At 36.9% G+C, this 13,307-nt stretch overlaps 1 protein-coding gene across 1 annotated transcript in view; it reads right to left on the reverse strand.

Annotated features, from left to right (window-relative positions):
- Positions 1-13,307, reverse strand: part of RGS9 (regulator of G protein signaling 9) — a 1,872,571-nt gene that overhangs the window by 135,902 nt on the left and 1,723,362 nt on the right. Inside the window, exon 15 of the mRNA XM_044085112.1 lies at positions 5,164-5,302. Coding sequence (XP_043941047.1) covers positions 5,164-5,302 — 139 coding nt within the window. The remainder of the gene's footprint in view (positions 1-5,163; positions 5,303-13,307) is intronic.

Here is a 13,307-nt window from a genome sequence, read left to right on the forward strand (position 1 = left end):
GTGTCACACTATAGTCCAGCACAATTCTGATAGGGTGTCCAGCAATAACAAATATGGGCTCCAGGGTTCTTGGCTTCAGAATCTCCTTTTGGTTGTTATAATCTGAGCATCTGATGATGATGTGATGAGTTATGTATCTGATGATGATGTGATGGGGTATGCATCTGATGACGATGTGATGGAGTATGCATCTGACGATGAAGTGATGAGGTATGCATCTGATGATGATGTGATGGGATATGCATCTGATGATGATGTGATGGGGTGTGCATCTGATGATGATGTGATGGGGTATGCATCTGATGATGATGTGATGGGGTGTGCATCTGATGATGATGTGATGGGGTGTGCATCTGATGATGATGTGATGGGATATGCATCTGATGATGATGTGATGGGATATGCATCTGATGATGATGTGATGTGATGTGATGTGATGGGGTGTCCATCTGATGATGATGTGATGGGGTATGCTGTTCTTAATTGACAAAGGTGAAATACTGTGAGCACTCTCAATCATTGGGGCAAAGGAGCACCTCAGCACTTTTTTTTTAAACTCCCTGATAAATTTTATCACCTCCAGGCCTTCCACCTTTTCCAGCAGCCCAATAAACTGTAAATTGTTGCATTTGGACCTTTTTCAATGTACTCTGCCTTTTGTTCCATTGTCTGCAATAGCACTGGTAGTATCTAAATGCTTTTAGAGTCAGAGGCCGCTATGGCCTGCTGTTCTCCCAACTCACTCAGTTGCTGCTGTCTCATAGCTGACAGCTGTTTTTCATGTTTGGCAGGGTCTGATTTAATCTGATGTTCCTCTTCTGCTTTTGATTGCATAATTGTTAGTAAGGCTTCAGTCAATGATCTAATAGCCTGATGTTCATCTTGCACCATAGTGTCATTCCCCTGCATTATGGTGGTTTGCTATCATGCATGGATTCACCTGTCTCTTACTAATAACTCCTGTAGAGTGGTGTTTACAAACAAGTATCACATAAATTTGTCTCAGTAACACATACCACTAAATGGGATTCAGGAGACATATAGAAGGGTCTGAACTCTGATACCATTCAGGAGATAAAATCAGCAAGTCTCTTCCATGTGTGCAGCACTGCATGCCCCCAGACTCACATTTATGAATAGCATATTACATATCTACTTCCTCAACTAATAATATCATATCAGCAATGGTTTCATAGAATTAAGGGACTGACCATTAGTGGCCATAAGCACCTCTGCACTGTTATGAATATACTTTTCTGGCGCACTTCATAAGAAAAACTCTATTATATCCAACTCTGAAAAACACAAGACTGCATCAAAAGCCTGTTCCCAGTCCCTCAGGTGTCTTATACAGCTGCATCAATTTATTTTATTTTATTTATTACATTTGTTCAGTGAAATGGTCCAGCTTATCAAAAACTTACCCATTTTCAAAGGAGACCTATGGAGACTGGTTCGCAGGTTTATACTAGGCTGTTGATAATTTAGTTTAGTTATAGCCTAGCTAGAGCTTTTTCCTATGACATTATCCCTTTCCATAATGGTTTGTGTAGCCTGTCTACTAGGTAACCTGTCACTCAGCCAGTCATCAAAGTTGTGTTTGAAGATAGGCATTCTGACTCATTCTAGGCCCACTCCCCTGTACCTATCACACAGACAGATCTATGCCTAATCGCCTATACTGTTATTTTCTGATCAACTTGTCAGGTATCCTCATGTTTCCTCTTTATTTATCCCTTATATCTTAATCCTATCTGTAAAATACTGGCTTCACTAAGAAATGTGAAAGACTTCATAGTCATATCTGATATGACAAATAGACTCTGTATAGCTTGTATGTTCATAGATTCATAGGTACTTACTTGGTCTGTGAGGATATTAAGAAGTCCAGTTGTACAATTCCATGGTACAGCCAGACATGCATTCAACAAATAGTTATATAGGATGGCCAACGGTTCTGTCTCTATCCAGTCTTGTATTACATGGCAACCAAGATGCCTCTATATGCACTTTTAATGCTAATACTCATACTGAAAATGAACACTGTGACTTCATGTAAAACATCCATTCTCACCACTCAGACAGTGTAAGAGTCACCCCATCAACTGTTTCCTGTACACTCTTTTGTCATATGGTTAATATTTACCAGAATGTTATTTTCAAAGCCAAGACAACACATTCCTTAAAGTGGATACTGTGTACATAAGAAAAACTGAAGTGCTCTTTTGTGCATTTTCTTAAGGGCCTCACATGGAGACTGTTCACATCTTGGAAAAATTTAACTGCTCTGATTTCTATTTATCATTCAGTGGTCATCCTTTCCAGTCTTTCTCTCCAGTGACTAATGGGATACCATCCAGACAAGTTTTCAGGAAACACAGTAACATGCTCCTCATCTGTTCCATCAGACTGAATCTTTCCAGTCAGCCTACTGACCCATAATTAACTTGAACTTTCTTCCACCTGTTCTCCATTACCATACTTCTCCCTCTTTACCTGTATATTCCTCAAATCACGTAGTAAATACCAAAGAAAGGAAGCAATAATACTGGTGTTCACACGTTATCTCCAAATTACTCAGTAATACTGCTATGTCCTGATAAGCAAGTAAGCAATTAAATGTTATTTTACATTATTTATGTTCCACAAGGCACGATGGACAGATGGATTATCTATAATATCACAATTCCTCTGAGCTTGTTTTCTGTTACCAAAGCTACTTTCTGTCTTTGATACATAATGTGTTTACAGAAGGAAAATTGTTTTTGCCTTAACAACTGAAGCTGATATTTGTCTATTTGTGGTTCAATATTCTGTTAAGCTCAATTTGCCAATCATGTATGGTGCAATCATTCCTTTCCTTGAACTTATACTCCGACATCCAGTTCAAGATTTCTTTTGAGTCTGAGAAAGTCCTGGTCCCTTGAGGGAAGAAAATGACAATTGCTACAACATTCTAAATATTAATCTCTTTATTTAACATCCATGCATTTATGCTAAAAATGAACTCATTTTTGACATACCTAGATTAAAAACACATTTTCAAAAAAATACTTATTTTGTATATTTCCCTAAAGATTGCAGTGCAAAGATAGGATTTGATCCTCTACCACAAAAGTCTTAAAACACACTATTATATGACTAACTTACCTGGCAGCGACTATTGGCCTTGACCAAACTTCTCTACATACTCTCTCAGTTTTAATATGGCTTGCCTGTAAGCCAGGCCTTCTCTCCATCTTTTCCTTCATATATGCCACACAATATATTCCTTCTTTTTGTGGAATTACAATCACTTGAATGTTTCTCCAGCATGACCTTTCTTTTGATCAGTTTGTTTACCTCCAAGTATTTCCAAATTTCCCTCCAAGTACACATGCTGCTCCTTCAACATCTTATTCTCCTGTTGTAGAATCAAGATGGCGTGCAAACATCTCATCAGCTTCATCATCTTGTTTAAATGTTTTACCAACAGAGCCATCTTAATTAGACCAGTCATTTCAAATTTCAACCTGAATTTGCTCCAGTACCTTCTTAGAGCCAGCGGACTTGAATATGACCCAATTTTATTAGGGGCTACAGATTCTTCCTTCCCATCCAAGATGTGGTTGTCCACAGTCCCAATATTTGTGCTGCTTTTAGAAACATTAGAATTTTTTTTTTTTGCAATCTACTGCCTCATTTCATTGTGAATACCATACCAACTATCCCCAAAACACATCTTTTGACTTCTAAGAGAAATGGCATCAGCATTTAGTCAGTTTACACTGATTTATATTGGGAGCAATTAGGCAGACCAGCTACTCATCATAGCAACTTCAGAAAATCACTCATTTAAAGACAGTGCTTTGTAGATGGGCCATACTTTGCCTTTATATTCCACAGACATCTTTATTTTGGTTATAATACATAGGTACGTGGCGACTCTCACACTACTAGCATAAAATGGGTAATACTTCCTCTGAAGCTGTAGAAGAAGGTGCAATAAGCACTGAAGGCTGAATGTGGGTTGTTGTCATCATCAGCACTTAGTCCAATTTTTATATGGGGTTGAGGTGTAACATCAACATTAGTTAATGTGAGCAAATCACAAATGGCCCCTGTTTAACAGCCTGTAAAGTACCCAAGAAAGATCAATCAGACACAATTCCATTACCGGGGGTTCATCATAATATATATATATATATATATATATATATATATATATATATATATATATATATATATATGGGTCTACTTTGTTTGATAGAAAACACATTTCATTGAAACTCATTTCGTCGAAGCCTCATTTCACTGAAAATTAATTGCCTGAGCACAATTTACTGACACCTCACTTCACTGAAAACTCATTTGACTGAAACTCATTTTGTCTAAATAGGTATATGCCCTATTCCCCACTGTAGTCCGATCCTGGAGTTAGTATAAATAGTAAGAGGGATGGGGGTACAGCTCCCCCACATTGGGGGTGTGTGGGCATAGACCCCCACCTATTTTAAATGTTGCAAACCATAGACATGGATTCTTACAAGTCAAATGAATAACTCTTTCTAGAAAATAATATATACCCAAACTATGTGGGGGGGCTATGCCCCCCACAACCCCCGATGTGGGGGGCCGTGCCCCCTACCCCCCCAACTGTATATACAAACTCTAGGATCACACTACAGTGGGGAACAGGGCACATACCTGTTTAGACTAAATGAGTTTAAGTCAAATGAGTTTTCACTGAAGTGAGCTTTCAGTGAATTGTGCTCAAGCAATTCATTTTCAGTGAAATGAGGCTTTGAGGAAATTAGTTTCAGTGAAATTATCAAAGTAGACCTATATATATATATATATATATATATATATATATATATATATATATATATATATATATATATATTAGCAAGGGTTTTGAAATTAATGAAAACCTTCCGGAAGTATTCGTTCACATCATTTTACTCTTACATATGATGCATGTTTGCACTTTTGCATACTGTATACCAAACTACAACTCTATAAATGTATGAAATACAATCATGCATTTCATTTTACATAGCTCACCTAAACTGCTTTGTGCAAGTCTTGTGCATTTAAGGGTGTAACTTTCTCAGTAAAAAATAAGCTTAGCTTAAATATAATAGTGGTTATCATACTGAAGAAAGTATTGCTACTACAAACCTTTTTCATCAGCATATAAATGTGGGTCTGAGCAGCATCTAAGACATAGCGGTGAGGGTGCTTAAGACCTTTCACAGTGATCTCCATTGTTTTCCCATCAATGTTGATCCAACGCCTTGCTCCGGGAGCCAAAAAGAGCCTGTAATCATAGAACGTAATGTCAGCTGATGCATGTCTTTACTTGTATGTAATTACCTGTTTCTGCTGCAGTGCACAGCTCTGGTAGACAATGTCACAATGTTTTACAGGGCAGCTGTTACACATTAGCATAATACTTTGAATGGGATTTATTTATTTGTTTTGTCAGTTTATGGCGTAACCAGGTATATCAATATATCCTTCCTGGAGACTTTTCAGCCAAAACTTGAGACATAATGGCAAGGGTAACTCCTGGACTCAATCTACCAGCATGTTTTGGAGAGGTAGAAAGAACCCAGAGTACCAGTACTAGTGAATACCCATGCAGATACAAGAAAAGTATGCAGACTTGACAAGGACAGTGAGCAGGAGGTCAGAAACCCATTCTGGATCTTGAAGTTGCAAGGTAGACATTTAAGAACTGACCCACCACGCTGCCCACAGCTAGCATGAGTCACTCAGCTGTGGTTTTGTAACAGCACAATGGAGTAATAGAGACAATATACTGAGGGGAGTTCATGACTATTTTTTCTTCATAAACAGTTTCTTTCCTTCCTGAAAAAAAAAGAACTGCGAGAAGAAGAAACCTTGTACGCTTGTAGATATGGTTACACAAGTAAAATATAGTTTGTTAAATTCATGCAAATATTTACTGTGAATGACAGAAATGAAACAAAGGAAAAAACATAATGCAAGTGTTGTAAGTCAGTGAATAAGAAGCAATGCCCAAATATGTGTTTGGGCAGCAGCTTCAGAAAAAAAGACAAGTGCCAAGAATAAGAAGCAAATCCAGTGCTACTATTGACAGGTTTGGCATTGCAGACAATATTACATTGCCATTAGGATTTAGTTTGAGATATAAGAATTTAAAGAGCATATTACATTGAAAAGACTTTATTTTTCAGAACTTTGGCTTGCAGTTAAAAAGTAAACTGACTGTGCAATTCAGAACTTAAGAAATGGAGGAATTTGAACTTAAAACCTTTTTCCGACAAATTGTGATTAAAGAGCACAAAAGAAAGAAAACTGTGATAACAGAAATGTATGTACAGGGAGACAGGAAGTGTGGGTTACACTGAATATGCATGATGGGAAATTATAGCCTATTTCAAATAATGTAATGGTGAATGGGAAAAGACCAACTGTTAGTATTGAGGCCAATCCAAAATCTACTTCTGTTGTAGGGAGAAAACACATTTGGTTCAGGAATGTACAAGAAGGTAAGGACAATGTGAGGAGCAAGGATGTACTGCTAGGAATTGCATTTTTTTGTAGGAAATGTATTGAGTCTGGCTATTTTTGGCTTGAATGTTCAGTAATGGAAAAAGAAAGGGTACATGAAAAAGAAAGTGAGAAGAGGGAGGAGTCAATAAGCAGAACACACTATCCATAAAAAAGTGACATAAATATGACTCAAGGTGAAGGAGCGGCCTTAGATAAACTGGTGCCCTAGGCAAAAGGTCTTCATGGTGCCCCCATCCTGATCTACCTACACCAAATAAATACTGGATAATGGCAGAAGAGATTCAAATGGAAACAGAAAATAAGTATAACGGGTTGGCATGTGAAAAAGAGGAAGATGGTGTGTCTCAGAAACTGGGAAGAGCAAGAGCAGAAGGAAGGTAAATTGACTACAGGAAGGATGAGAAGGAGAAGGAAAAATAAAAACAGGAGGAAAACGATACAAAAAGAAAAATGAGTCAGTTATTTTGGAACTAAGTATGAATGGTATAAGAAATAAAGGGAGGGTTTTAATGGTTGTTAAATGGTTTAAGAAGAAAAATATGGATATATTATGTTTACTGGACACAAGATGTGTTGCACAATAACAACGAAAACAATTGAAGTTGTGTGGAGCAAAAGACTATATTCTTAATAGGATGTGAAACATGTTCTGGGTTAAGGGTGTTAATAAAAGACGATAAAGTAAAAATACTGGATCTAACAATTCTGATACCAAAAAGGGTAATGATATGTCCAAGACTGGTAAAATTCCCTTATCAGCCTCAACAAAAAGTTGAGATCCCTCATCAAATCCTCTAGGTTTAGCTATAAAAACAGAATTGTAGCAGATAGTAAAGACAACCACAAGCCCTTCTATAGTTATGTAAAGAATCTCCATGGCAATGCTCAAATTTGCACTGAGCTACTGCACAATGGTACCTCCTGTAATGAGCCAACAGATATTGCCAATATACTGGCCAACAGATTGCCAATAGATTCAGTGCCAATTTTATCCCTCTCTCCCCCCAAAGGACCAATCACAATACTTGTAGATTGCCAGGCACCCAGTATTACTGCTGCACAAGTTAAAACAGCACTGTCTAAGGCCAAGAATACAGCTTCTATGGGACCTGATAATATCCCTGGCTGTGTTCTACATGAACTACAGAGTGAACTAGCACCTCATCTGTGTGCCCTGTTCAGTCACAGCCTCACCTCTGGCTTTGTCCCTACCGAATGGCACACTGCTACAGTCATCCCTCTCCACAAAGAAGGAGCAACTACCGACTCTAGGAACTATTGCCCCATTAGCCTGATCTGTCTGATATTCAAAGCTATGGAACACATCATCATGGACCTAATAAATAAGGATATAGGGAATCTCCAAACTCTGGATCCCACACAGTTTGGTTTTGTAAAGAGTAGATCATGCCTGCTCAACTTGGTTGACTTCTTTGAGTCAGTCACCAGAGATGTGAATGAAGGCAAGGTGGTTCATACAACCTACCTTGTTCTGGCCAAGGCCTTTGATACCATTCCCACTCAGGAATCTTAGAAAAACTCACTAAGCTAGGCATCAACCCCTATATCACTAGGTGGGTTGTAAACTGGCTCACAGAACCCACAGTGTGAAAGTAGCTGACTCCAAGTCAGACTGCTGACTAGTCATGAGTGGAGTCCCGCATGGTTTGGTCCTGGGTCCTCTCCTGTTTGGTATCTACTTCTCTGAAGTCCAGGCCAACACGAAGGGACTCTATCTGACAAAGTTTGCAGACAATTGCAAGTTGGGAGCTATTATTAACTCCCCAAGTGATGCTGACATCCTACAGAATGGCCTGACTGAGACCAACAACTGATGTCAGAACCATGGCTTTAAGCTAAATGCCAAAAAATGTGTCTTCATCCCCTTTGGGAAAAACCCATTTCCCAAGAATTACCACATTGATGGTAGTCCACTGAACACAGAAGGCATTATAAGAGATCTGGGAACACAGGTTGATAGCAACCTTTCTTTTTATCACCACATTGCCACTGTGGTCAGAAAGTCCTTCTATGTGACACATCTCATTACTAAGGGTTTTCCATCCAGGAAGAAAGAGGACATTGCCTCCCTCTACTCTTCCCTCATTAGGCCAGTCATTGAGTACAATGCCCCATTTGGCATGTACCTCACTAGACACCTGCAACAACTGGATAGGCTGAAAAAGTACCTCACAAAGAGGATCCTAGGCCTTAAACACATGTCCTATATGGACAGACTCAAAAAGCTCCAACTATTCTCTGTCTCATATCACCTACTTAGAGGTGATCTCTGCTTGACTTGCAAAGCCATGTCTGACCCAGCTCTGTTAGAAATGCTGCATCTAAAGAAATCCTAATCCCTCCACAACACATGCTCCAGAGACCTCAACCTCATTACCACAATCAACAGAATGTACTGGAGGTACAGGTTCATAACCCAGAGACTACCCATGCTATGGAATAGACTTATCATACATGTCAAGCAGATCACCTCGCTGACCCTCTTCAAGAGAAATCTTGATGAGTGAGTGGGAAATAGAAAATTCACCCCGGTGATAACTCCAGTGGCTCTACTCGACAAAGGCACTGGGAAGTAAGGTCAGGTGACATGATGCCAGGGTAATCCTATGGCTAGGCTTGTAAAGGCCCCAGGACCATTAGTCTAGTACACACTTATGAATCTATGTGAGAAGAAATGGAAATTGTGTGAGAATAATGGTAATATATGACTTTACAAGCATAGTAGAAAGGAAAAAAAAGTTTGAAGAGCTAAAACTATATGATAGTAAACATGTCAATTGTAATGATAGGATACTTTAACTGTAAGCTCATAGATATTTAGTAGACTTGCAAACCAGGAACCATTGAGGAGCTTAGTCTAAATTCCCAGCTGTCCCTAACCACTATCAGGTTAAGTAACTTGCCCAAGGTCATAAGTGAAGAAATCAAATACTGTACCACAGGAACTCCAGCTCCCAGTCTTAACCATCTGCATCTGTGCCTTTTTCCAGACAAGAAGGTAAAGTGTATCATCAACAGTAGCCATCATCTAGAGCTAATCCCACGGTTGTTGTTTTGTGCCACAGATACACCCTCGTACCTATGTCCAGTTTAGTGTTCAGTCCTTCTACTGCATGTCTTTGGAATATGGGAGGAAACTGAATCCCCCAGAGAAAGTCCACACAAACACAGGGAGGGCATGCAGACTCCAGATTGCACCACAGCCAAGAATCAAACAGGAGAACATCTTGCTGTGTAGGGACAATGTTACCAAATGCACCACTGTGTCACTTATAATTCTAAGTAAGAAAAGAAAAGAAAAATAACACAAGCTGTAAAGGCGAAGCAATGTGAAAAACAGGAAGCTAGAAAAAGTAGAGAGTTGATGTAAAATATGAGAATTTTTAAAGCAGACATTATATTATTTATTCAGGTGAAATGAAGAAAATGTCAGGTGGGTAAAAGTGTAGATTTTTCAGATCATAGCTCAATATGGACTGCATTAGATGATAATGAAGAAATCATAAAAGAAGGCAACAGAATAAATGGTTATCAGGGGATGTCAGCAAAAATAAATAAATAAAAGAGTTTGGTAATAGACTATGGAAGGAATATATTACAATGAATATTTTATAAAAATTGGAGAAAATGGTGTGTAGTGTTTAAAGAAAAAAAAACATAAAATTACTTTTTTGGAACTAGAGAGAAGGGTATTAAAAAGAAGTAAGTAGAATATGAAAACATGGTGAAAGATTTTGAGAAATGAATAGAAGAATGAAGCAACAGAAGTAAGATAAATTTTAAATTAGAGGCAAATAAATAAAAAGTTAAGTCAATGGTGTACAGACAGAAATATTTTTAAAGGGAAAGAAGGCAGAAGTTTCACCTTTTTAGGAAAGGAAGTAAAAAGAAGGAAGAGTAAGATGGGTGATAGACTCAATATCGGGTAAACAAGAAGAAGAAATTATGGAAACAGTAGAAAAATAGTAAAAACAATGTATAAAATGGAAGAAGTTGAAAGGGGGAGATGAAAAAGAATGACATTTTTGAATAGTGCAATATGTAAATTAAAATAAAAAAATTAATTGGAAGAACTGGAAAGGTTATAAAAGAAAATAAGGAAGAATCAGCATCAGGCTTGGGTGGGTTAAGTCATGGATAATATAAGGAAAAAAGTAGCATTTATGGAAATGCTGCATGAATGGTCAGATGAAGGGATAAAAAATGAAAATATACTTGCTGGGGTGATTAAATTTATATGGAAGAAAGATGGCAAAAATGTTACCAGCAATATTGTTTAAAAATGTTAAGAATTGTAGTCCATGAGCACTAGAGAATACTGATTATAAAATCTTTATGAAAATAATTAAAAAAAAGAATGGGGGCAGTTTTGGAAGAAATGCTTGAGGAAGAGGTATATGGAGTAAAGTGGAAACATATGAAAGAGATGTTAGTAATAATAAAGAAAGTAATACATTACATTTGAGGAAGACTAAAGATGTAACGTTGATTGCATATGATGTACCAAAAACATTTGGCTCAGTAAGACATGAAGTAATGTCGGATACTTTAAGGGAATATGAGGTTTGGAAAAATAATAAAAGTATTAGAGGAGTGTTATGTGATGTCTGAGGTGAAGGTTATGGTACCTGGTTAGTGAGGAAAGATAATAAAGACTGAAAAAAGGTATGGAACAGGTATGTCTAATACATATGTGCTTTTTTTTGCTAGTAATGAATGCAGCAATACAAAAGTATTGGTAAAATGACAGAAGCAGGATGGGAAATGATGTACTAATACTTACGGATCTTTCATATGCTGATGGTTTAGTTATTGTAATAAAAATGTATTATGGGTGAGGGAAACTGTGACAAGAATAGAAGAAGTTTAAACAAAGCTAGATTAAGGTTAAATAGGTTAAGGAAAGAGTTTAGTGAAATAAAGATGCTAAAGGGAATATATTTTACTAGAAATTACATAAACATATTAAGAAACAGGTTTGGTGAAAACTGGAAAATAGAACAATAGAGATAATTTCTGGATTAAATAAAGTAATTAGTTAACTGGTGGAAACTTTCTATTTTATCCTTTAAAATGAAGTTATTTATTTTAAATCTGTATGTACTGGAAAAGGTGGGATATTTGGGGAATACACATATCTTTCATGGAAAAATGGAAAAAGAACAGTTAGAGATGTTTTCAATTTTATTTGGTGATCAAGACATGATCCAATTAGATGGGGAATTTTTATAATAAAAAGAAAGAGGATGTTTAAAAACATCCAGTTATATATTTGATGTTTATGTACTTGTTATGGGTATTATAAATATGAATGAGAAGGAAAGTAGTTTGAGAGGGAAAATACTGCATGTGAAATATATAGAGAAATGATAAAATGATGGAAAGGAAAGAAAATAAAGTAAAAAGGAGATGGCAGGAAAAAAGAATATGATGATCAGATGAAATTATGGAAAATTAAATCGAAGTGTAAAAAGATAGAAAGGAATGGAAAAGCATAACAGACACCTATTAATATATTCATGGAAATATAATAAACATGAGGGTAAAAAGCAATAAAAAAGAAGGGAAAGATTTGAATGTTTTTATACATATAGAGATTTTTAGAGGAGATTATTACTGGATACATTTCCTGTAAAAAGTAGTATAAAATATGGAGCAATGGAGGAAAGAGAATGTAAAGTTTGTAATGAAGAAGAAACAAAGTATTATTTTTTGGATTGTAAAAATAATTCATTTTTATTAAAAAAGTTCAAAAGTTCATGTGGGAGGGTTTGGGTTTTGAACTGTAAACATGGGTATAATGTATGCAAAAATCTGATAAAAGAAAAATGTGAATTTGACAAATGGGTAAGATATTGATGGCAACAATGAGTGTTGTGTAAAAGAAGATGTGATGAAAGCAGGGGGATGATTTCACCTATTTGAGCTGTGAATTGCTGGCAGAAAGCTTATTGTGTGCTTACCTGATTGTTCTTAAGACATAGATAATGCAAAACTTGCTTTTTTCTTCTCATATATAAGCCTGACATTTGTGCCAGCCTTGCTCATATATCCAGATCTGCTCATTGTTTGGCAACAACATCAGAGACTTTGAGAGATTTTACTAACATCTGAAGCCATCCTTGGCAAAATAAATGAAATGATCATTTTGCACATGCATTGCTTGTTTTCATTCTACTGTAAAAGACTTATGTGCTATTTATGATTATTCTGCACTTTTTAAAGTTTAAAGTTGCATTTTTTAAACTGTAGTAAGTGCTGCTGTTCTGCATTTAAACCCCTTTTATCCATTGATTTATAGTTAGTATCAGGCATCTGTTTGTTGTTCCTTAACACTTGGGCTCCAAATCAGTCATTTTACATTAACAGGGTTAAAGTCTGCTCTCTTATGGCAGGAAAGGGCTGATTTCACCTATCTGACTTTGGAATTGCTGGTGGAAAATTATTGTTTGTTTACCTGATTGGTCTTAGGGCATAGTTAGTGTAAAACTTGCCTTTTTTCCTGATCATATAAAAGCTTTGAGTTTGTGTGAAGCTGATCTTCACACAGTAGTGGTTAGTTGTGCCTTGTACATATGCAATCACCAGAAGTTGAAATTTCCCTAAAAAAAGTACCTCTGAACTTTATATATGGTTTGGGTGCCAGGCAGCATTGCTAGTAGGTTAGCTGTAGATTGCACCAAGTAAGAGCCCATCCCTCATCCAGTCACAAACACCCTCCACACCTATCCCTTGCAAAG

This window comes from Protopterus annectens, chromosome 10.part0 (assembly GCF_019279795.1).
Source record: "Protopterus annectens isolate FY-2018-M chromosome 10.part0, PAN1.0, whole genome shotgun sequence".
NCBI lineage: Eukaryota > Metazoa > Chordata > Ceratodontiformes > Protopteridae > Protopterus > Protopterus annectens.